At 39.8% G+C, this 26,450-nt stretch overlaps 1 protein-coding gene across 1 annotated transcript in view; it reads right to left on the bottom strand.

Annotated features, from left to right (window-relative positions):
- The window catches only part of CLVS1 (clavesin 1), a 106,488-nt gene that overhangs the window by 58,054 nt on the left and 21,984 nt on the right, over positions 1 to 26,450 (bottom strand). The window contains exon 3 of the mRNA XM_075141789.1: positions 9,592 to 9,766. Coding sequence (XP_074997890.1) covers positions 9,592 to 9,766 — 175 coding nt within the window. The remainder of the gene's footprint in view (positions 1 to 9,591; positions 9,767 to 26,450) is intronic.

Raw genomic sequence — 26,450 nt, forward strand, 5'->3', positions numbered from 1 at the left:
GGGAGGTTTGAATTACAGGGCAGTATAGCTACTGAAGGAATTTCCACTGAAATGCTTTTTTCCTCAGAAAATGCCCATTTGTCAAAATCAAAGTTTAGAGGGGGGCAAGGGGTAGAAAGGAGGGGAGAAGGAAGTTGGGAGTCTCAGTGAATTTTTCACTCGATGTTTTCATCTTTCCTTGGAAGATTGTGACATTTGAGATGTTTCTGGCTGACATTTTTGCACCAAGGAATCCCTGCTATTCAGGAATGCCTGTTTCAAGTGTTAGGCTCTACACAGTTAAGAAGAGGCATAAAAATGTTTGAGAACAAAAATGAGTGTTTCAAGATCGCTAGACAAAAAGTTCTAATTGATGTGCAACATTTCCAAGAAGTGCCTGATGCTGAGGGACTTTTTCTGCCAGCCTGGAAAACTCTTATGAAATGGAAAATCACTTCCTGCCAAGGTGTAACCGGGGTGGAATTACAGCCTCCATCAATGGCAAAAGTTCCAGTCACATCAGCTGGGACTTCAGCTCAAACTTACTGCTAACATTGCAGTCTCTTTTGCCTGTATTGACCATACACATATGGCCATACAAATATGTATGACTATGCAAAGTATGAGGAATTTATAAGCCGATTTGTTTAGAAGGAGAAAATAATAATAGATGAGGCTTTAAAGAGATTTTTTATGTGTGGTAGAAAAGTCCTGTTTTTCTGCACATAACAGGAGTCAAACAACAAGCAGGCAAACGTTTCTCAAAATCATTGCCTTTCTGCAGATTTTAAAAATGTTACTCTCTGCAGCTCTTTGCTAAAAACTTGCACCAGAAATTATTACTTTGCCTAGAGCAGCAGAGTGTACAGTGTGAACACAAAGTCCTGGCGCGAGCCCTCCCCACAGCTGTGCGAGCCGAGCTGCTGGCTCTTGCACGGCAGCAGTCAGGGACCCATGGACCCATGGGCCCAAGGATGCAGCACATCCTTGAAGGCATGTGCTAAAAAGGGGACTGTGAGCCGGAGGTGTAAAGGGACAACTGATCTTACACCTCCGTAGCTGTTTTCCCAGGGGACATGGATTTCAGTCCTGCAGTTGTTACTGAGGCTCCAGCATCAGTCCTCTCCTAGAGAGAGACAAGTCCTTATCTACCTGTGCTCAGGGGATAATCCATGCCACGTATCACAGAGTACAGTCATATCGTCAGTCCTCCCCTTGCTCTGACTTCCTCCATCTCCCTACCCACATGTACCTCCATCGCCACCCTACATCTCAAACAAAATAGTACCCATTCCACCTCTATTGGCACGTAGCTCTCACTGAAATGTCACTACTCCTGTATCTTTCTCATCTAGTCTTGTATATGCAATCCTTTTTATATTTGCGTAATTGCTTCATGTATTTCTCATAGCAAGAGGGTATCTGTAGTAAACACTCTCTTCAGGAAGCTTTCACTCAGTTTCCATGCTAAAAAGGAAAAGGCTTTTGGGGTTGTGAAAGAAGTTAAACAGTTGTTACAGATGCATCACTCCTGAAGTTCTGTGAAATTAATGACAGGGATAATGTAAATTAATGCAAGTGCATTTGGCCACATTCACGTTTTATAAGAGGAAGAAAGGTTCAAGGTACAACAAGGTACAACAACTACTTATGCCTATGTTGGTGGGAAGGTTCAAGCATGACTGGTGATAGTTCTAGCTGCTGTTTTATTGGCTACCAGTAAGAAACAGCTGCTTTCTGTTCTAACCAGACTTATTGCAATAAACTTTCCTGTTTCCTTGGCAGGGCTGAAAGAGTATCTGCTTCCTGTCTCTTATTGGCAACTCAGTGAGATCTTTACTAAAATGTAATAATGGGCATTAAAAAAAGACTTTCCATTTAACATATCCAGCCTCTCAGGCTCTCCACATTGCACCTTATCCTTTACTCACAGCCAAAAGCCCCAAAGCCTCCAACTGGCAAACATGGCTGGGCTGACCACTTCTACTAAGCAGTTAATTCCAATTTTCAAGTGACAAATGTGAGTCTACAGCCTACTATGTTTTTCTTTTTCCTTGTTCCAGTCAAATCCCTAGAGATGATAGTCACACAATGAGCTTAGGCCTTCTCTTGCAGAGAGCAAAGTCTGTTTATCTACCTTTATTTTATGTATAATGAGTCAATCCCTTTTCTCGTCTCCTAAAATTTCAAAGGCACCCTCACCAACAGCTCAGAGAGTACTCACTCTACATATCACAACAGCTGTTGGAGACAGATAGCATGAGTGTTTCTGGAATGATTCGAACTGACCTTCTTTCAATGGATACTAAGTGCTCATCATTAGCTGTGACTTCATGTTCAGCAGTTCAGCAAAGGTCTCTAACATGAAGCACATTCTAATATTGAGTCAAAAAATAACTAGAGAACAGATTTGGGAACTTTTGAGACAGCATTTAATGGAAAAAATGGTATGCTTTTAATGTACATATATTGGAAATGGTTTCATCCAAATATCTGTGTAAATATGCAAACTTACATCTCATGCAAACAGTGGATTTGAAATCAAGAAAGCTTTTTGCTACAGATATTTGGGAAAGCCCACTGCATCTTATAGCATCTGCTAAATTGTGATCTGTAGCCATTTTCCAGATGCTGAATATCCTTAGATCTTGAAGCTGTCTCTTTTCAGAAACAGTTAAATAATTCTTACTGGGAGGAGTTCTCTATTCTCTTCACAGATTAGATTAGTCCCCCTCTGTAGGTAAAACCATGTTTATATAGCTAATCTTGTCTCTATGAACATAAGCTTGAGTTATTAGCAGGACTTCCAGAGTTATTAGCAGGGACTCTAGTTTGGGAAGCTACAACATGCCTTTTGGATGTATCAACAGACTGATTATGACACAGGAGCATCCTGGTTTTATACTCTGAGGAAATTGTCTGCTCTCTGGTAGGCCACTACTAAAGAAGCAGTTATCCATCCTCAAGAACCCAGCCTTAAATATCCTCTTTTCTTCAGTTTCTCTCTCCTGAGAGAGATCATGACAAGGCTTTTGCACAAAATCCAAAATCTAAAGATTTCCTTAACTTTTTACAAGTCTTTAAATCCTGGACATAAAAAAAGAAAAAACAGTCTGCCTTGAAGTAGGTTTCTTTCTAACAGCAGAAGAGCAAGAAGGACTGATTCTCAGCTGCCATAAATGAGCATTACCCTGCAGACGTGCGCAGAGCCCCAGCCAGTTATACTACCCCAGCAACTGGCCTCAGCTGTCTGCTGATTTTTGTCTTTGAGATTTTGAACCCGAAAGACTGAGGAATAGCAGAGCAAATGAACAAGTGACTTTTGAGTCTGCATTTAGTCTCCCAGAGATAAACACTAGGAGCTAAGGTTTTTTTACTTGTCCTTGTCCAAGCCAATGTATACATGTGCCTATATATGGTTTTACTTGCCTAGCTTCTATTACTGAGGATTTGATCTGTTCTGCCTTCAGTAGGCAATGGCAGAGAGCTCTGTCTTTCTTTTATATGACTTGTTATAAATACCTGATGAGACATAACAGCATCATAGGATATTTATAGCATAGACAGACTTCTCCCTGCACTACAGATTTCTACAGAAAGTCTGAGCTAGAACAAGTCTTTTCAGAGTGTTCTTCAGTGTGTTATGATGTGGATTCTCACTCACTTTAAACTTTCAAGTAACAGCAGTATTATGTTCAGAAACTCTATAGAAAGACTAGCAGTATCTTATGCTCACTATGTAAGGCATCTCATAACCTGTATCCTTCACATGACTCATAAAGAGTTCAACTGGAAGTACTAAGTCAGACAGATCACACCTACATCGGGTTTCAGAGTATAAACGTGTTTAAACAAGGAGAGAAGAGTCAGCTCCTTGCTCCAGGGTCTGGGCTGGTGAAGGAAAGACCAAGCTTGCAGAGCAAAGGGTTTGGCAAAGTCTCCAGATGCATGAGGACTGTCCAGGCTCTGTTCAGATCCCCAGTTTGACCAGTACAAAGATTCAGTCATACCCATTAACCCAGGTCATGCTGATCTGAAATACTGTTCAATTATCTCAGCTTGATTTCAACTCTGAAAAAGCAAGAACTAATAACAATTAAGGAAGAAATCATGTGGTTCTTACCACTCATAATGAAATAGAATGTTAAGTATTTTGATATTCCAGGTGAAAATTTTTGAAACAAACATATTTCCAGAGTTTTCCAGAGAATTTTGGAAACATATTTCACTGTAATACTTCTATTCTGAAAAAATGGCATTGTTCCAGAAAAAAATGTTTTTCACTGGCAAAGTTCTATCTGCTCTAAAAGCTCATATTTTTCACTAAGATTTGGAAAAGCAAATAAACAAATTACACCCTTGCCATAATATTGGACTACACTTTTTTCCTACAAGCTCTACATTCTAGTTTGCATTTTGAGCATACTTTATATTTTAGCTCTTTCTTCTAAAGCACAACAGGAAAAATATTTGATTGTATAAGATAGTGTCAAGAGACAAGTAATCTGCTGCTATAATTTAACTGACATTAAGTTTCTCAATCCCACATAATTACAGTAGGAGGGAATTTCCAAAAAAAATTTAGCTTTTAAAAATCTATTTTAACTTATTTAAATCTATTGCTCATATTAAAGATAAAAAAGCTTCACATAATTCTAAGCAGACTGAGTTTTCCCTAATGTGGTATTTCATTCCAGATTTCAAAGTGGGATAGCCTCCAATAATGTCCAAACAAACCTCTTATCTTGATTATCTGACTTGATCTCGGCATTGGTGTTATTTTGGACAAGTGTACCTTAAACAATTTTCTAAGAGAAGCTTATACAAGTTTCCCTTATTTGAAGAATTTTTCCAGAATAATTTTATCAGTACCAATATCTGATTAAGATGTTCCTAAGTCAAGCATCATTGATTTCCTTTCATTTCCCTCTCCTCCCAGAAATAACAGTTTCCAAATTCACTGGATGATGATAAACTGAAGATAATTTAAAAAAATAAAAGAGCTTTAATGGATGTCCTAGTGGACATTGTTGGGCATAACTTCTCCCAGGCTATTACCAATGAAAATCCGGGGACAAATCCCTGTTTGCTGATCTTGATTGTTCCCTGTTGTTACTGCTATTTGCTGCAATGATTGTGAAATTTGAATCAAAGCTCTCTTGAATCCTAAAGATCACTCCTGCAGTGATTCAACATTGTCACAAAGTAGGAATAGGGCTTATTTTTAAGAATGACTGTCCTCGCATATGTAAGTACAATTGCTTGTTACAGAATTATCAGAGAAAAAATGAATATGGCCAGGATATAACCATTCACCCTACTTCTTTCAGTACCTTCAGACAGCCTTGGGGCAAGTTAGCCTTTATGTGAGGCAGTACTGGGTATGCTGGAGTGCAAACCTGATCTTCGGGTCAGTTTTGAATCCAGCTTGCTGATTTGTGCCATAAGCTACTCAGCTGGGTCTTGGTAGACAGTGGCCTTCTGGCTTTGTTTTCACCAAAGCAATGGCAGCCAAGATCAGACTTTGTGCTGTTTTGAAAGTTTTGGAATATTTCTGGATGCTGTTGGAGAAGTTGCTGCATTTCAACTCAGAGTACTAGCTGGGGGAATTTCTAAACTGGTATGTGCATGCATGTACACAAACTGCAGTACATAGCTCTGGTGTTGGATAAGGCAGAAGCAAACAGTGGTTCTCTATACTCATTGGTAGGAGCACCCCAAAATCAAAAGTCCTGTCTGGAGGCAAAGCAACTACATTCTCTGAGCAAAAACCAACCAGCATTAAAAAAAAAGTCTGGGCTTCACTGGACACCCAGGCTATATTCACTGTAACACTTACACTTCGGCCCTAATTCCCATGTTTATTAGAGGTCTTTAAATGCAGTGGTCAGTAGCAAACATCCTGCATACTAAGAAGTGACCATTTTTAACATGCTTTTCCTGTTTCATGATTGCAACATGGGTTTCTTTCCTTTGCCATTAGACTCTGGTGCTTCAAAACTGTTATGCAAAATGCCAAAAGATCAGTCTCTGGTTAATCTAAGCCACAATTAAATTTTGCCTACCATCATAAGATCAGTGTGGCACACAGAGAAGTATAACTTCACAGACGAAGAGAACAGAGGGGAGAAATATGCTGTGAAGGGGAAAAGCTGTTCACATTAAAAGAATAAGGATTAGAACTCAAAACTCATCAAGTTATTGGCAAAATAGATTGGTTTTATATACATCTCTTTCCCCACCTTTCCATCCATATGACAATCTTCTCTTTAATGTGTTAAAACTCAAAAGATCAGTAAGGTCTAGGAAGGAGTATGGCATGAGCTCAAAGCATACAGTAGCAATTGCCTTGTGATAAAAGGGCAGAGCTCATTAAACAAAGACGTTTTAGGCACTAAAAACACACTTGTCCCTGTGCTGCTGTGGCACAATGAGAATTGCCATACTGTACAAATACTTTTTTAGCATCTAAACAACTGTTGTTTAAAGTGGAGTCGTAAGGCTACTTTTAGGTCATTAAATAACTGAGAAAGAGAGGTGCCCTGTTGAGTTATAATAACTATATCTTGTGTGATGCAATATATACAGAAATCCAAACAGAACAAAGAGTAGTATTGAGCAAAATGTGCTTTCAGCCATGTGGTGATGTAACTTATACTTCATCTCCCTGAGCGTCTACAGACTTTACAGTATTTGGAACTGAGCATCCTATATAATAGCAACATGTTAATCTCTGCACCTAATTCTATTAGATTTGACTAGTGTTGGTCTTGCAACACAGGATGAATTAACATATGCACCTGTGTAATGTTTGTTCTCTCCACTTAGTGATAATGCACTGCAGCAGCAATTTGAGGAAAAAAATTAATTTAATACAAATGCAAAAAAATGAACTACTGATATATTAATTGGTTTAAAGCAATTTGAAAGTTAGAAAAAAAATTACCAAATGCATAAATTTAAATTATTAAATACACTACTGTTTATTTTTTAACAGCCCTATACTTCAGAAAGCGATGGTCTAAGATACTGAATCAGATGAGAGCTTAACAAAGCTATGGGAAAATGGTTCAGCTATGGCATTAGAATTACTATTACAGAGAGAGAGGCTAGAAGTTCCTGGCTCAGACACCAAGATGTGAACATATGGATTCAACACTACCAGAAATTGTAAGAGAGAATTATTTTCCTTCCATCCACTTGACTAGACTTACATAGGACTTAATATGACCCAAAATCTCTTCTTAGAAAGGAGGACTTGGATAGCCATGTAATCTGCCTGTCTGAGCATCTGTACATGCACAATGCCTTAGCTGTGAGAAATAACAAGGAACTAAATCAATCTCGATTTTTTTCAGACATCATCATCTTGTGAGAGTAGAACCTAACTTTTTCACTTTCAGTGACCTCCAATGCAGCTCATATTGTGACTCCTCTTTTTCTGTATGTAGGTCTTGCCTGCATTTCAATTATATTTTACATAAATTTTACATTAGGATAACAGTAGTTCTTTTAAAATAATGATATAACAAAGTCTTAATTAAGGTACTCCAACAGCAACGATGAGAGCCAAAAAAAACCACCCCTAAAAAACCCCCACCAACATTGCTTGCTAAATATGTGCTTAACAAGCATGAATGACTTGCTTCTAAACCTAGTAAATCAGAGTGCAGCATCCACAACTCCTACAACTCATCAAGCCCACCAGTGGTTAGAAAAGTCTGGGACACATTGTCCCAAGTTGTACTTTTTAGAGAGATAGTTATATTTCTACTTATCGTGGAGAAGACAACAGTAACGTGATTTTACATGAGAAATGAAATGCCTACCCACCAACAAGAAAGGCAGCCTCCTTAAATTGCCCAGCACAGGATGTCAGGCTAACGACACCATCATAAGACCAACTTTGGTACTTCCAGGCTTTGGTACTTCCAGAAACATATTGTTGCCAACAACTGCAGATAAACTGGGGGCTCCTTCTAGGTAATGGGGATGTCGAAGAAGAGCCTGTGAACAGGCACAGTAGGGGAAACTGGCTTCGAAAGGAATAACTTTCCTTTCTACCACTCAAAGCTAGAGCTACCATAAGATGGACACGTCCCCTCATCCCCACGCAGTAGGCAGACAACCTGGCAGCCCTGTGGCCAGAAATCAGACGGGATGAAGGCTGGACTGGCCTCTTACTGGAGAGTTGGAAGTGCAAAATTTGGGCAGGACCAGGACACCTTGCTGGCATTTGATTTCCTTATGAATGTCACTTGGCTTTCTCTTCCTTCTAACTGGAGGGTTTTTTTGAACCACAGAATGTTATTCCGTGAAGGAAGGCAGATGAAGTGATAGTAGCAGCGGGAGAAGATAAGGTATAGTCCTAGGGACTAATTGCACAGCTTGACTTTCTAATTTGTTAGAATAGATGCAAATTCCCCACAAAGGGCAACACAGGCTTAAAACTGCTGGCAGATTTTTCTACCTCATTTTTGAATAATAACGTAAAGTAGAGATAATCATGATCTAATTGCAGACAACCGGTTAGTCAAAAAATTAATTGAACAAATTGTTCTTTCTAGTATATGAGTTAAAGTTAAAATACACACACACGAGGGAAGATTATTCCTGAGGTATTTATGACTGCAAGATGCCTGAAAAGTACTAAAAATAAAACGGAAAAACAATGACTTATAAAATCTCTCCTTTTAAATATGGAGCTACATGAAACGTGCTCCTCGAGCAACCTGGTCTGAGATTAAGTCAGCCCTGCTTTGAGCAGGGGATTGGACAAGGTGATCTCCAGGGTCCTTCCAACCTAAATAGTCCTTGGATTCTGCTGAATGCCCACAAATAATAAAGTTGTGTCAGACTACTTCAAACCTAAAAATCCATCTCAGGTCTAACAGAGATGGGCTCAGACTGTAGCGGAAAGGGCTGAAGTCCTCTTTGAGCACCACAGCCTACCCTCATCCTCGGGTTGCCTCATCAGGCCCCAGCCGCCTTGTCTTCACTTTCCACCTAACCCCATAATAGCACGCAGTTTTAGCTTGCTCCTATCTATTGGCAAGCACCAAGTGGATGTGCAGCCCCTGAACAGTCCGAACCATAATGTAACAGGATCTTGTGTGATAAATTAAGGCAGTCAGAATGAGGGCACGACAGGGAGCCTGTCCTCCCTTTTCCTCATTTCCCTCCGACTCAAATGCATCAGCGTGAACACAACAACACAATTCCATCTGCTGAGGGAACTGCTCTCTTCTCCTGCCACCCTCCCTGCCCATACAGATGTGCTTGCATGTGGACTGCACACTCCAGAAGGCAGACGCTGCTGGATTTTAATCCCTCTGAATTCTCTGATGGATTAAACCTCGGATCTCTAACTGTCCTTCTTAATGCTGCAGTAAGTAACACACATACTGGTTACATTGATTTGCAGCTGAAATAAAAGCGAAAGACAGTCAAAATGAAATGTTTGAAAATCAATCTATGCTGCAAGTGGATGGGACACTAAAGCATTCTGGATTATTTTCTCCCACCACCCTTCACCTGCCCAGTGCCTGATGAGGCAAAAATCACTGTCTGCAGCAATAAAAGTTGCAGGTACAGGTGTTACCCTTCACCTACCTGTAACCCTTCAATGGCCAGTTTGAGGATAGACGGCGTAAGCTTGGAGGCTTGCTTGAAGGAGAAGTTGCTCCAATCTATAATTAGAATGAAGCCATTTATCTGAAGCTCCTGATCTTCGATGAGCACTTCCAAGGACAGTAGGATAGCCCGAAGGATATCTATGAAGGAGTTCCTAAAGTCAAAGCAAAAAAAAAAAAAAAAAATCAATGGTTCCAGTTATCTTCAAACCTCAAGTTACTCAGCTTTGCTGTGGATGGGGCATGAGCAAGGGTCGGGGATTTATTCTGGTAGAATTCTTTTGAAAAGAGAGTTGTTTCAGAGGTGTCACTAAAGCGTTCCTGCTCCAAAACTCACATTCCTCTGCTTGATGTGATAAGTCCCGCTCACTGGTGGATAAAATAAACCTTGAATTAAATCTTTTCGATTCTTCTGGCATTCTTTACAATAGATTTTAGCTAAGCTACTTTGGGAAAATATTTCTCTGTGGTGAAACGAAACGGATTCAGGCTATCAGTTTAAATCCCTGCTCCTTTGGATATACTTTACCATTTTTTTTGTTTGGTTTTTTTTCCCCCTTCTTTTCTTTCTATTGTAAAGAAGAAAATCAGGAAAGCAAATAAATCAGTACGATATTAATATAAATGGTACAGTTACAACTAGGCTCCCTGGCTTCCTGCTTGAGTGGAGGGAATGATCCAAGGCTTTGCACAATAAAGTTTGACTGTTGCCTTATTTCCGCGAACCAAATGCAACATGGAAAATAGCTACATCCACTCAAAATGGGAAGAGTTTATTAATTAGTAGCTACCAATAAGCTGGCTGCAAGGCTTCCCTCAGCTCTGGGAGAATAAATAGAAACCTTGGAGGCCCTGAAGGGGATAGCAAGTGACAGAGAAGAAATGTTGAAATGTTTCCTTTAATATGAAAGTCTGTACTGAGAAGTCTGGGCTGCTCTCTACTTCCATCTCACGCGTTTTATGAAAGCGAGAATTGGACTCTTTAATGACTTATTCCATATTTACACCTGAGCAAGCTGAATCAGGGCCTCTCATCATCTGTCCTTTCCATTAAGATGATTTATAAACAACAGATTCTTCTAGAGAACAAGCAGCAAGGAAAGCTTCAGAAAGTACAGCTTAAACTTCTGTAAAATGAAATTGTAACATACCGTTATTGCAGTCTGTTTTATCTCTGCATAATTCTCAAATTTTGATGAGGCCTGAGGTCTATTACAGGGAAGGCTCACACCATGTTCTCCCATGGAGATTTTCATTTAATCCTTTTCTGCTGTTTTCTTTAATTTAAAACAAGTCATCTAAGCCTACAAGAGCGTTGTTTCAAATTCTGCCTGAGAGAAAAAAACGTATGTGCAGTCAAAACAAACTTCTCTACCATCAAGACCTCTACCCCTGAAAGGCAGCAACACATGATAAATTTCTATTAGAAGTAAATGGTGAAGTGTTTTCTTATTCTTTCTCTTTTCTCTCAGCAGGTTTTGAGTGAAATGTACATTCCTTCTCTAAAGACACGGTCCCTTGAAAAAGCTCTTCCTGAACTGTGCTTTTCTGCCTAAGTTAGAAGCTTCTCTGAAGTATAATTGCTGAGGCAACTTGCAATACATAGAACTTAAAGATACTTAACTTTGTTGCTGCTAGGTACCCTCATTTGCAGTCACAGGACAACCTTGACCTTTTCAAATCATATGGGGAAGCTGTGCTAAACAGACAAACTGAAGGAGTACTTTCCTTAGCAACATAAGGTAAAGGCATACCGACTGGGTTTGCAACTGACATTTATTTTCAGACTAAATTTATTTCAAAAAAATTGTGATATGAATATACTACCCACTGCCCAGCTGAAACGGGTGATGACTTTCACACAGCAGCATTAAATTACTACACTTTCAGTGATGAAAAAAGCAGTTGCACCCCTAGACCATATCTATTTAATATATCCTACATTACTCTACTCCAGCATCTCTATTCAAGAGGGTCAGCCTTCCACAAGAACTGCCCCAAGGAAGGTCTCAGAGGTGTGCAGTGTCTCCAAAAGTGTCCTCACACACACTCCAGCCTTCTCTTCTCTTGTTGGCATCAACACAGAATGATATCATCATTTATGGATGGGCTTTCTGGCTAGACTGGGAAAGATGGACTAATCCAGAGCTTGATTTAACCCCTCATTTGCAAATCTTAACACGAACTGAAAACTTGTTATTACTGAAGGTGTGAAAATAGATCCACATTGTGATCAGAAAAGGTTTCATCCTTTATTTTGGGGAGGAAGTTTTCTTAATAGAAGATGCAAACTCATATTCATGATCCTGCTACCTCTGATGTTTTTAAAGGCTGTGGAATGATTTCAGTAGGGCTGTATGGAAATGGTGTATACAAGGCATCTTCTATAATACACTTAAACTCTAAATCACAATGAAATATTTCATTTGATTAAGCAAAATCTTTCTCTCAGACTCTATCCTTAGGAATTCCAATCTTTGTTTACGTGTCTACATACATTACCAGGTTATCAAGCAATTTCTTACCTGTACTTCCCTGTACTTTCAGTAGAAATTATTTCTTGGGAGATACGGCACCCAGTTTTCTTAGTGTGTAACTAACCTGGCTGTCTCCCGCCCAGATCCCCCCCTGCCATGTATTTACAGTTTTAAGACATGGTGTAGGAAATAACTCAAAGTGAACACAAAGAAGTTTTTCAGATGAGTACAAGGAGAGATGAAAGCAGTGCACAAGTCCTCCAGGTGGGCTGTTTGCAGGCACGCTGTTTTATGAATGCAGGGTCTGGACAGAAATCAGACAGAGTGCCACTTGAGGCTGAAGCCCTCTGCTCCCTAATCGTGAGGCTTTGAGACAAATCATTCAGCTGTGTGACTGATTTGCATCCAAATCATTTTCTATGCATGAACACAGAACCACTTTCTATTAGTCCATCTCTTTTGTTCCTTTGCTTAATGTTTCATTCCCTCCTCCAAACCCCCTCCCCACCAGTTTAACCCTCTCACAAAAAAAAAAAAGTGAAATAAATTACTACTACACAAAGGGTAATGTCTAAGGTGCTGTAAGGATTCAGCATGGAGCCTACTGAAGTGAGCCACTAATGAGTTACAAAAGATTTGCACAAGCCCCAGACAGACAAAAAGGAGGAGAGAGGGAGAGTGCCTATCTGCCTTGGCTGAATGGAAAGGTACCACAAAAGAGGCTCTTCAAACATCCTTTGGAAAATGGGAAGTTAGCCCGACAGAAACTAGTGGTAAGGAACAATAATGTAAAACAAAAATGAAGATGGTTTAGCTGAGGGATTTGGTGGAGAGATTAGCCAAAGGCATAACATGAAAATAAATAAGAAGAAATTACTTAATTATAAGAGGCGTAAGCAGGTTGTGAGAGAATCAAAAGGCTCAGTGGAGTACCAGGGTGCAATGGGAACAATTAAAGGGGATAAAGACATTGCAGGGAAATTAAATGATCTATTTGCATGTCTGCCACCAGTCATTTTGAAGAGATACGTGGATAATAAAGCTGAGGGACTGTTGGAAAATAAGGGGTCAAATAAGACACGCTGCAAGAAAGTGATACATTTTGGAGAAGATAGCATCAGTAAAGGCTTTTGACATTATTGCCTCTGAACATTTAAGCACAGGCTGTGTTTCAGGCATGCTAGTGAAATTAATTGGATTATTCAGATGGTTAAAAGTATGAACGTGCAGAAGTACTGGCAGCTGAAGCCATTAAGATTGTCTGGTAGTAAGCAAAAACAAACTGTCACTAAAAATCCTGACTGTCCCACAAGACAGCAGGCTAACAAAGTTGGGACCAGTGTTATCTTGGCAGTTGCAGACAACTCAGCTTAACATCCCTAGGTTAGTATGTGGTAAGAGCCTCTCTCCTGTAATTCTTAAAAGGTGCTTAGTTAAATGCAAATGTAGATAAAAGGGATTTCTTTAATTGTTAAAAAAACGGTTTGGGATACCAAACCAATGAACTTATCACCTTTTAAATGTAACGAAGAAGTGAACTTGCAACACCAGCATATTTAACATAAGCTAACAAAAGACTGAGCAATATAAAACTGTTTTCATTGAGTCTGTTTGATCATCTGAGAAGAGAAGACAGTATAGTACACCTCACAAAAAAGCTATGGCCAAGGCTGAATAATGATTAGCAAGCTGCAAACATGGCATAGATACAAATCAGGTAAGAGGCCACATCTCGCTTTGTTCTCTCCCCACACAGTAAATCACCAAGGGAGAGCAGAAACGCTCGCTTAGCTTCTAATGGGGGGAGAGCTGGCACTGCCCTGCAAGATGGATTCCCACTGGGAGTAATGTGCAGAAGAGGAAGGGGAAAGAAGAAGGACCAGAAAAACATGCTCAGGTTGCCCCATATTATTTGAGCTAATCGAAACTGAAGAAGATGTAAGGAAAGGCTTAGAAAAGAAGACGTGAACAACAAGCAGATCGATGCTGGTGGAGGAGGAAGAACCCGGGAAGGAGCATTTCGAATTGCTCCCACATGCAGCCAAGGTACGGTGTTCATGGAAAAGCCCTTGGAATCAGTCAGCATTGTGTTTTGAACAGGTGTTCATAAATCATACAAAGTCATTTATTTCAGCAGATTAAATTCTCCTTTCTGCTCATGAAGTATTGATAAGAAAGCCCCAACTTCCGATAATGTGTTCTTAGAAAACATCTAGGATGTTTTAATGTGCATATTTATTTTAGAAATTTAAAACTTACCTCTACTGAAAAAAGCACTGGAAATTACTGACATACAGTCCTTGGGGATTCATGTCTTGATTCAAACTCATGATCATGAGTAGCTACCCTGCCTCTCTGGCATCAGAGGGAAATAGCAATCAGTCCAACCGTTGCAAGACCTGATCTTCACATTTTACGACATTTTGGTGAGGAAAGGCCCCTCATATGAACCCCGCACAATGCCGGGCAGCCCTTGGCTGAAGAATAACCAGGAAGAATAACTGCAAAATGAAGAATCGTGAATAAACGTGGTGACTCACTTGACTAATCCTGCACCAGAGAAGATGAACAGTCGAACAGAGGAGCTCACAGCTGACTCATGCACTGAAAAGGGCTTGTTTGTCTCATCTGTCTGAGGTCTGAATAGCACATATGTGGACAGAAATTAGCAAGGCTTGTCTACGATTCACAGAGAAAATGGGTTGCATTCACAGCAAATGTTCACAACAAATATTTTGACCAGCTGTGGGTAACTGTCTTCGTAGAACAATTCAAAGCCATTTAAACTCGTTAGCTGCAAAGATATGAATAATTCACCAGTACGCAAACTGGAGAAATTCTTACACAACAATCTGAGATGTTTTCTTATTTTGTGGGGTACCAACCCTTCCTTTGCCATACCAAAGTTAAGTATAAGATTTTTTTTATTTCTCTGTAGAACCAGAATATATTCAGATAAAAATCCTACTGAGTAAAACACGGGTTAAATTAAGTTAATGTCATAGCTCCAAATTATTCTTCTGTCACATCCAGTGTAGCTATCTTAGGCTGTTCCGGTATGTCAGCTTCAGACAGGCATCGCTCTGTTTTGTAATGAAAAGATAACAAGTTTTCCCCACAGCATCTGTGTGAGTCTATAAATAAAATTCCAAAGTAACTTTACATCCACAATAACAGACTGGATAGATAAGTGTACTGATTTTTTTCTTTGGAAATGGTTAGTCCAACAGGGCACTGGATGTAAAGACTAGAGTAGACTAAGCTGAGACCTGCACTGTATTTAACAACATCAGAAATCCACGGCTTAGCTTATAACTGAACGGAGGCCAGTCACCCACAGATATCTGGCTGGCTTTGAATTCCTGCTTGGAGTGAGCTGGAAGCCTCTGCCATTGCCTATGAAAGGGAAATGTGCCAGCCTGCAGAAAGAAACTATATCGGTTTATTCTTTTATCATGCAAAAATTACCTCTCAGTGGCTCTATGAAAGATATAAAAATATTCCCCATGTTATGTTTCTGCTCGAGGTTTTTCTATATACAAGTATTATGAGGTTTTTTGCTGTCACTTTCCACTTCAGTTGAACTCCATAGCAACCAATAGCCCCTGAATTACACGCTCCGCATTCAAGTCAGTGTTACGAATCTCCTCCTACATACACTCATTCATATTGTGGGCACCCTTAACGAATGAATACTCTGTCCCTGATGTTAATGTGAGTGTGCAAGGACCCTTTCTTACGTGTAATTTGGCTGAAAAACGAGGACCTGTGCTTGGGGAGGGAGAGTGCAGGTGGTGGGGCTCTTTGGACCCCTGGTGGCACCAGCTTCCACCAAAGAGACCTACACAGGGGAGTGAGGAGGTGACGTCTGCTCTTCCCTTTGCCTCAGCCCAGGGACTTGTTACACCATCTAGCAAGGAATCAGTCCAAGACAAAGCATAAAATTGTTACACTCCTGAGAACTCAAAAAATCCCTCCCTGAGCTCTCCAGAAACTTGATCCCAAATGGAGCAGGCAACCGACTGCAACTCAGCACAGCACAAGCTTAGCGATCGCACATCAGGAGTCCACTTGGGTGCCGTAGGGCAGCCCAGCCGCCAGGCTAATGGCTTGGCTGGGCTCCAGGCAGAGCGCTCAGCGCCGTGCAGGGGTGAAGCCCTTCAGGAGCAGTGTGCAGCTCTGCTTTGCAGCCTGCTGCTGAAAGGAAAGGCCAGAATTGAATCTCAGGTGCAATATGGCTGTTCCTCTGGCTGTGGATTTGTTTTATTCCTTCAGGAGGCAGTATTTCTGAGCTACACTCTGGTGATTGTCTTGCCTTTTTAGTACCCACAGCAATATCGTGCTTACACACTGTGCAAATTTCTCTGTTGAGAAGGAATAAGTGACAATCACAGGCAGTGTGTTATGATACTGTGGAAATTATTAAAAGTCCTACGCTACAACCCCTAAATGCAATCAATAAATCAATACTACAGAGCCACTGCGGTAATTTGTCTGGATAGTCCCAAATGCAATGTCCCGTGCGAGGAGCATGGGGAAGGTGGGCAAAGAGTATGTTCCAGCATAAGCACAGTCAGGGAGTCCATGGTGGTTTCAGGTTAGTGGTTTCCACTGTTAGAAATTTAGGAGATGACATGTGGGAACAGAATGATGGTCACAGCTCAGGATACTGTTTGAGAGGTAGTTTTTAATCTCCTGTCATGTTCTTTCCGATGCTGTGATACTGTTCTCTCAAAGCACAGCTGTAGTAATAATGAACAAAACGAATGCTGGTACATGAATGGCTTATGGTTAGCAGCATTAGGATTGATTACCTCTGTTGTTTTGTTTTACTCTGTGTGATTGCTTAGCCTTTTCGTATTCCCTCTTGGCACCACAATCCATCCTTGCATCACACTAAGCTATTTGCTCAATGTCTTACATCATTGCGTTCCACAAGTTAATTTTTCATTACAAGAAGGCAAAGGATTTTCTTTTGAACATTATGAAGCTACAGTTTAATCACAGAAAGCAATTATACAGCTCCTTTGTTCTGTTATTAGAAGAAGGTACAAATGGCATCACCAATTCAGTCTCCCTGCTGAATTCTCCCTGTTTTCTCTGTATGAATCCTCTAGCTATATCTCTACTGCATCTTCAACATTTTTCCATTTGAAATAGCCCCGGACTTCTTGCTCCCTTCTGATGTAATTACCTCACTTGTTCATAATGCTAATGAATTCCTTTCGTTTTCTTTTTTTTGGACAGTTATATTTTTTACAGCCCCTTCTTTTTGAGATGATACAATGTAAAGTGAATTCAGTATTCAAGGTGAGTTTGGAATATCAGCATACATAAAAGAATATGTTATCTTTTCCTATTTGTTCTCGGTCTCATTCTTAATGCAGCCTAACATCTAATTAACTTTTCTGACCACCACTGCACAATAAGTACACTTCTTAATTGTGCTGTCCATAATGACCTGATGTTTTCCTTAAAAGGTTAAAAGTAATTGAAAACCCAGAAGAAACTGCATAGAGTGAAGAGAGGGTAAGGGATCTACATGCAAGATGTGGTCACGTATTAAAATCCAACATGTTCCTGCACTGCACTTAGACTTCTTTGCATAATAAATGCTGCTTTTCAAGGTCATTCTAGAGTATTCCACAATTTTTGCGGATGTTCACTAACCTACACAACTTTCCATTTACTTTTTGTCACGTCACCACTTATGTCACCTACGTCTGCCAAAAGAATAATACTGCTGAGCATTATGATAACATAATTTTGCCACTTACAAATCCTACTCTCTGACTGAAGTATCAGGGCTACTTTTATGTGCAAGGCAAGAATTCATCTGTATATTTATTAACTTTTCTGAAAAGACTTTAATACAAACTTCACAGGAAGATTTTTGATTAGCTAACTAAATGGCATATTTACATATTTTACCTTAGACAATTCTAACAAAATTATCTAATTGCCCCTTTGGTTGCAATCAGTCATTCTTACAGCAGACCTCAATGATGACTAGATCAAATAGTAAAGTTAAAATCAAGTAACTGCTCACCAATGCATATATTATGAGAGTGCTGAGTTCAGAACTACAAAAGTCATATTATCACTTGTGGATATTCAAACAGCACCTGGTTACTCACACAGCACTCATCAGTCCAGAAAGCTTTGAAAAATGTAGCAAAATGCCTGGAAATTCATTCAGAAACTCACTTTTCTCTATCTCTGTTGGAAAGTTTAACTGTTCAGCTAAGAAGCAGACTCCTTCTGTGTGCTTGAAATTACAGTAATGAACTTTCAGTTGGTAATCATAAGCTGACAATGAACCCAAAAGGTATGCACAAAGTCACCTCTTTCCTTCTAGTACCTAGTCTGAAATCTCTATGAAGCTCTAAGGTCAGAGGAGAAATCTGGTCCATCTGAATATCAGACTTTTAGAGCCACAGATAGTGTACAATAGGTGTGCTTGACAGATGAGAGTCAAAATTTGCCTGTGAAAGCAGCCCATATTTTGAAAAATATTCTGCTGAAGGGTCCCTTTTTCTTGTGTACAGAGTTATGGAAGGTACGTTTGATTCTGCAGGCTGAAAAAAGTCAGAAAACATCATAAGAAAACTGGAAAACTAAGTGAGGCCAGATGGTCAGGAGCAGATTGCATCAGGCTCAAGAAATGACGCTCTATCCAGTAGGAAAAGCAGAGCTGATCATGGTGAAAAGACACAGTAAACTGAGACCGAGTTATGGGTAATTCCAGACATGCGCGTGAAGGTGACAGTGTTGCAGTACTATGTCCCTAACAAAAGCATAACATGAAGAAGGAAAAGAAAAATACAATATCCCAGTGGACTTTATTAAGTCAGTGCGACATCCTCCTTGGCCTGTGTGAAATGAATGCACACACAGAGACAGACCCCGCGGTAGTGGCATGTCTAGAAATGGTTCACATGAAGGCGGTGGAAAATGGCCTGTGTATCTTCATTGGCAAGATCACCCTGTGATAGTAATGTATATCTCCATAGAAAGATTTATAAAGTAGTTTTGGTATCACCATGTGTTATAATGGAGAAACAGAGAGACCATGTTATATTCCTCCTTTCAGGAGGAATGAAAGCAAACAGCAGAGCAGGTACAGGCAGTGAGCAGCAATGCCACCAATGAAAACAAAGCAATAATTTGCAAAGAAAACAATCAGAAACATCACAGTCTTACAACCTCTCTCCAGTAAAAATGACATTTTAACTATCATAATATAGAGGATAATAAAAAAATGATGATGTTATTAAAAAGCTTGCAGAAGCTCAGCGGTCCCTATGCCTGTCTGGTGGAGAGCATATCAGGGTTTTTCAAGAACAGCAAGAACAGGCTGATGAAGCCATGTGGGATATCATCATCAAAGGCAAATAATCAAAGCTGAATCTCTTCAGAAATATTGGGTAAGAGGTTATCAAGACATGAGAAGAAGAAGTGGCAAAAAATAGAAACGCAAGTATATCTTAGTAAACACCTAAAAAGGCTATTAAATCAGGCAAATAAGCTTATACCTAAATCTGGGCAGTGAAAGTGGCAGACGTTAAAAAGATATACAAAAGTGATGTCAATCACAAAAAGGGTTATAAATTATTTTAGTTAAAGCCATTCAGGGCCAATAAAAGACAGACATGAAAATATTCTAATAATTTCTTATAAGCAAATAAAAAGATGTGTCAAGCTTTATATATCAAAGAGGTTTCCCACTGGAACAATAGACAACTTTGATATAGCTTACAAGATGGAGGAACTTGATATTATTGATGCAGAAATGATCGTTGGGGAACTCAAAACAGATGCTATAAAGATTCATAAGACAGCAATCTAGGAAAAATTAACTGCAGATCTCTTCAGAAACTATGATGATGGAAACTTGCTATAATGATTCAACTGAGCAGGGGAGAAGGATCAGAAAAAAATGAACCTGTGTAGATTTATGAAATAGAGAAGACTGTTAAAAGTGTATGGGATCATGATGCTGCCAGCCACAAAGAAACTGCTTTGCACAGTTACGCTGAAAAGGATATGCAGTGCTATGAGACTCAAGAAAAATGAGCAGTTTTCACCCTAGCCACTTTTGAGTGGATTGTATTTCACGCAACATCATTGAAGAAAGTGAAGGAATGAAAACAACCATTTCCCCTAAGAGAGCAGATTTTTTTTCCCAGAAATCCACTGAAAGTGTAAATGAGAGATATCTGTAGAAAACTCCAGACTTCACAGAATCCTTAATGAGAAAAAGCGTGATGCGATCCACAACAATGAAGAGTCTGGTCAAATGTTACCAGTGGAATTAGAAAAGGTATGTCTTCTTACTCATGTTTTCCAGGTTTTTCTCAGACTTCGTTAATTATCGGGCCTCCCATGTGGAAAGCAGATGACAAGAAGTTGCTCTGGGAGATCTGGATTCCACAGACACATGACTCCCTAATATTTCAATCAACAAAAGACTGATAACTGAATGAATTTTACTACTGCCAAGTAGAAAACAAAAGTTATGGAAGACACCATCAGTCTGAATCATACCACATTGTAGGAGAAACCTTAGGAGCTAGTGTTGAATTTAATTCTGTAGGCAGTATGAATGACAACTGCTTCTGTAATGACTCCAGTGAGTGAGGCAATTGCTCCTTTTGAAGGGGAATTACTGAATAGAGAAATCAAGTACAATCAGCTCTACACTATGTATCATCGCTAGTCTTTTACTAAGTGTATTTTTGTATGGATGACAGTAATGGACCAAAAGAGGTCTGCCTAAAGGAAGATAAATATCTTTTTCTGTGGATTTTACTACCACTTACGCAGAATAAGTCAGGTAAGAGGAACAAAAAATATTCAGATCCAGAGACAGCTACAACCACTTGATGCTTTGCAAGTGAAGAAGTGAGCTTTCCGGGGATATACAGGGTTTCTTTGGCAAAATAGTCCTTTGGAAGGATCTTGTTTTTGGTTTTTTTGGCCTTGAAGTTGCAAAATATGGTTTTCTGAGAGAACTGCAAGACAAAGGGAAATGAGGTGAACCTAGAAGGACTCCCTGCAACACAAAAAGCCAAGTGGAAATTTTTCCAAAGCAGCAACCTGAATAAATTAATGGGACTGGCCCAGCTTATTTAGAAATAAAATTGTATTTAGACTGGATTTCTTGAAATAGATGAAGCAATTATGGAACAAAAATATTAACGTACAGGTCGCAAATTGAAAATTAGAAACTGCCAGGGTTACAGTTGTTCTCAAAATGCCCCCTGTGCAGGAACAGTGAACAAAATAGGCTATAATCAATTTTTAAGTATGATTTCATATACCATAATCACAAAGGGAAAAATATTTTAAAACTCTAAGACCAGTACTTCATAATTTTTGAGTACTTCATTTTCTGTGAATGCAGTGGCTTGATACATAACTTCCGTATTTTAAAAAAAAGAAAAGAATGGTCAATCTACCTGAAGCATTTAATCAATGCTTTACTTGATTTCATTATCAGGATTTGAATCCTTAAATTTCTGCAGTAAACTCTGCCTTTTAACCAAGATTACAAATTCCATGTTCTAGCACCATGAAGGTTTTTTCCTGGATGGGACAGGATGGATCTTTGTGTCACGTATTGATAGCAGTGGTGAGTAGTAACTGTTTAAGTTGAGATCCCAAAGAATGCAGAAATAGGATTGTGGAGCCTTGTATTGAATATATGGTAATGGTGAAAGGAAGCTCAGCCTGTTATCCTCTATTCCCCTGAAGCCAAGTACAATTTTTTGGTACATGCCAATTCCCAGTAGAGTGTAGATTAGTGTTGCAGGTGCAATGTGGTCCTTGCCTTGGAATAGTAATGTTATTACTTTGGCAGACAATCGAATTTTCTCAGGAATTACCAGTGAAAAACAATTTAAGTGGTTTATAAACTATTAAAATTCAGTTGTGTTGAAGACAGAATTTCATGTGACTTGCAATGTTAGGAATTCTGAAAGAAAAGTTTCATTAATTTCTTTTTACACAAGTTATCAGCAACCTCCTAAATCATTCTAACCTCTGTAAAGTAGAGTATACTTATATGTGTGGATGTTTAGTCTCTGCCTTCTGGCAACCACTGTTCCAGGGTTTGCTGTTTCTGGGGGAAAGGGCTGCCTTTTAGTTTCCTAAACAACAGGTAATTGTTCATTGATGATGTAATGTTTTATACTCTTCTGTTTCTGTTTGTATTGGTTTTTATTGTGAAGCTAATATAATCAATTCAATTTTTTTTCACACTTCTAAGAAGAATTCTCACATAGTCAATACAGACAATTACTGAAGTAATATGGTTAATTGAAGTCCCTACTCTACATTACTCATTCTATTAATAATAACGGAGAAACATATGTAGCAATTAAGTAGAAAACGGTAGACAGCCAAAATTTTTGTGCTTTTGAACTCAATGCACAATGATGTCCTGCCAGACCTCACATTGGTATTTGTAGGAGGCAGCTCTAGAACCATCTAACTGGAACAACCAGGATCTTCACTCCAAACACAAGCAGTAGTAATGACTTCGGTGAAGATACCGGGAGGCCCTGTTTTGTCAAAAGTCAGCAAAAAGAGGCAGAAAAAGGATTAGCAGACATTGCCACAGCAAATCTAGTTTCATGGCCTTGAGAATCATAGAATCATAGAATCATAGAATCATACAGGTTGGAAAAGACCTCTAAGATCATCGTGTCCAACTGTCAACCCAAATGAGAAAAATGCCAGAAGGAAAACTTCAGTATTAGAGATAAACGTGGAAGTCTTGAACAAATAAATCATCCCTTCTTTACTTCCTCTTGTTTTCTGGAAAACAGTTGCATGCAGTCATTGGTACAAGCTTGTTTACAAAGAAACACTTGATTTTTTCATCTATTCCTTCCCATAAAAAAACCTTTATGAAAACAGAAAGTCACAATTAATTTTCCTTGAGATCTAACTGGTTTGGTGTTAAGAAAGTAAGGGATTGGGTGTTACCATGAACATATTATGGTTTATTGGTGTCCTGGTTTTGGCTGGGATAGAGTTAAATTTCTTCCTAGTGCTGTGTTTTGGATTTAGTATGAGAAGAATGTTGATAAAACACTGACATTTTCAGTTGTTGCTAAGTACCCTCCTAGTCCAAGGACAGCTTCCATGCTACCAAGCAGAGGCTGGGAGGGAGCACAGCCTGGACAGCTAGCCCAGCTGGCCAATGGGGTATTCTATACCATGTGATGTCATGCTCAGTATATGAATGGTAGGTGTGATCCAGGAAGTAGCGATCGCTACTTGGTTATCAGTCAGCGCGGGTGGTGAGCAATTGCATTGTGCATCACTCATTTTGTATACTCTAGCATTATCATTATTATTATTATTTTCCCTTTTCTGTTCTATTAAACTGTCTTTATCTCAACCCACGAGTTTTTTCTCACTCTTACCCTTCCGATTCTCTCCCCATCCCACTGGGGGGGGAGGAGGGGGCAAGCAAGCGGCTGCGTGGTATTTGGCTGCCTGCCAGATTAAACCACGACAATTGGAATAGCTGCACCTTGAAGTCTTTTTTAAAAGTAGCAAAGCCTACCTTTCTGGACATGACACTGGAGATGCTTGCACCATAACAGGGAAGTTATGGCCTTTGGAAGATTTAATATAGAAAAGCTGTAATTTGGTATCATGGGATGGCTTGTTAAAGGTGCAGGGGTGGTTAATACTACATTGGGTGTCCTTTTTTGTCTGTTACTGCCTCACAGTCTACACAGTATTGAACAGGGAAAATGAGGCAGGGAGAATTCATTCCTATAGATATAACCACAGTCTTACAACACATTTGTTACAACAGCAGAATTAATTCACTTAAAAGCAACTGTAGTACATACTCCTCTTTATTCTAGCCAAAGCTTTGACTTCAAAAAAAGTTACTGAAAAGGCCTTACGGCAATATCAGAGAAAAACTACAAGTGATCAAGTCTTTGCAAAATGAATGCCAATATGCTGCAGTTAGTTTCACTCCACAAAAACACACAAAAAACAGTGTGCTTCCAGCCTCTCCATGTTGGTTTTTTCCCTGATCTGCCAGAATGCTTCATGTTTCCATTCCATTGCATTCAGTTTACTTAGCTTTGGTTAATATTTTGCAAATTTGGTATTAATCAACAGTGCTTAACAGTCAAGTAAATGCATTGATTTCACTTCTGCATGAGAAGAATATTAAGCCATAAGATACTTAAGCAAATGTCTAATGTAAAGCTTATGAATAGTCTCATTGCTGCATTTTGTGTCTATAGTTGAATTTGTTGGAGTTGTTCACAAGCATGTGAGTATATGCATTGCTGAATCAGATGTTATGAAAAAAAATTTTCTTTGTCTTCTTGCTCTTTGGAAATGCATGAACCCTATGTATGCTTTTGAAAGAACTAGATAATGAAGTTCCCTGGCTTCAGCCATGCAATCTTCTAAATCATAGTTTCATGAAAGTCGGAAAACAGACGTTTAGTTCACCTATTCTGATCTAGTCATGTGTACTAGTTTTATTAAGGGCCCCACAACATGACTCTAGGTATGAATTAAGCCATTTTTCATTCCAGAAGTAGGAAACTGCATGACAGAGTACAGCGCTGGCACAGTGGGACCTTGTGCGCGCAGGACACTGATGGACACCTTCCTGCCCTCCGCCTGGCCGCAGTACTTCACCCCTCCACTCTGCCACTCCGCCGGTCCCAGCCAGAGCCTCTCCTCAGAGGACACAGCTAATAAGGTGCTGAGCTATAAATCATACCTGCTTCATGATGCTGGGCACTTCTTCTAGCATAACTATTTCCATTTTTTTTCCTTTGTTTCATTTTCTATTATCCTGCCATGCTCACATTGGAGCAATTCACCACGTGAAGAAATGAGTCTTGTCCACGACTTGCATGCCCTCCTTAATTGCTCGGCAGCACCGGCCTGGCAAATGGTGCTTTTCTTAACATGCCACTAGTATGGTAACACTTCTTATCTTTCTGGGTACTTCATGATAACAAAATAACCATTTTTTTATTGAAGATGTATTTGTAGACATTTATAGTGAGCCATAGCCTAGGCCAGGCTTAGGCGGCAGCCAAGAGATTTATTTTCCGCCATGCCTTTGGGAGATGTAGAGTATCTTCAGGGGAGAAAAAAGTAGGCAAAGGGATTTGTCCTGCCCACCCTGGTGTACGAGCTGGACCAGGACTGAAGTCTCTCTGTGGGTCAGGTGGGGGCCAGTTCAGGTTTCCTTCTGTATCTTTTGGAAGGCAGGATTAAAGAAGACCTTGTCTTCAAGGCAGTGGTGTGACAAGTAGGAAACATTGAGTTATTTCTTCCCTGTGTCACTGATTCACTGCCTGACTGTGTTCAATCCCTGCGAGTCCCTCCATTAGGCCCGGGTGCACTCCTGCCCCACGATGCAGCCAGCTGCAAGCTGCTTGGCCCTGCCCTGCTGCCCCAGGGAACCCCCCGACCCCCTGACACACTCTTCTTCATTTAGGGAAGGTATTCGATGCTTCTTTTCCCTTGTCCATGTAGGTTACAAACTTTCTAGGGTGGGGGTTAAGTCTTGCTTTATTTTTTTCATCCTAGTGTGTTAGGACCCAGTTTAGGGCTGATAGCAAAAAATGAACAAATTCATGTAGGAAATTGGTTACTGGTGAGCACAACTGGCCAGTATGAGTGCAATGTCCTTTTAGATACGTCATGCAATAAGCAGTCACCCAGTTCAACAGCCATGGTCTGGATTGACTGGGCAAGAGTTTTGATGCAGCTGCATTTAAAGTCCTTACATTTTATTACGTTTGACAATTGCCTGTAGGATACCTCCCTGCATTATATGTTAATATAACCTTTGGTATTCACTGTCTTTCCCTGACTCTAGTGCAGTTGAATGAGATAACACAGTAAACTCCTTAAAGTTCAAACCCACTCTACTAAGACAGTATTTTTGGCTTGGTAGGTCCAGTAGTATTCAAGAACAGCATTTAATGTCCTGGACACTAGATAGATACTCAGCTGTGCCAGAACCATACCCCAGTGTATTTCAGAGTTAAGATGAAGGTGGCTTTACACTAATTAAATTTCCTTGGATGTAGGGATGCAGCTGCTGATTAGCAGGGCCAGCAAGAGCTCTGAAAGCCTTCTTTGTGCTATTGTCCTCGATGGTAGCCAACAGCACAGGCCATGTAGCTCCTGCATTAGCTGGAGCATTCCCTTCATGAACATGTAACCAACACTATGTCTGCACTGCGACATTTCACAAACAGCCGCAATCAGTACTTCAGAAACTCCCTCCCATGGGAAAACTCAATACCTCTGAAAGTAAGACAGACACAAGAAAGTGCCATTCTCACCCACT

Source organism: Calonectris borealis, chromosome 2, assembly GCF_964195595.1.
Source record: "Calonectris borealis chromosome 2, bCalBor7.hap1.2, whole genome shotgun sequence".
Taxonomy (NCBI): Eukaryota; Metazoa; Chordata; class Aves; order Procellariiformes; family Procellariidae; genus Calonectris; species Calonectris borealis.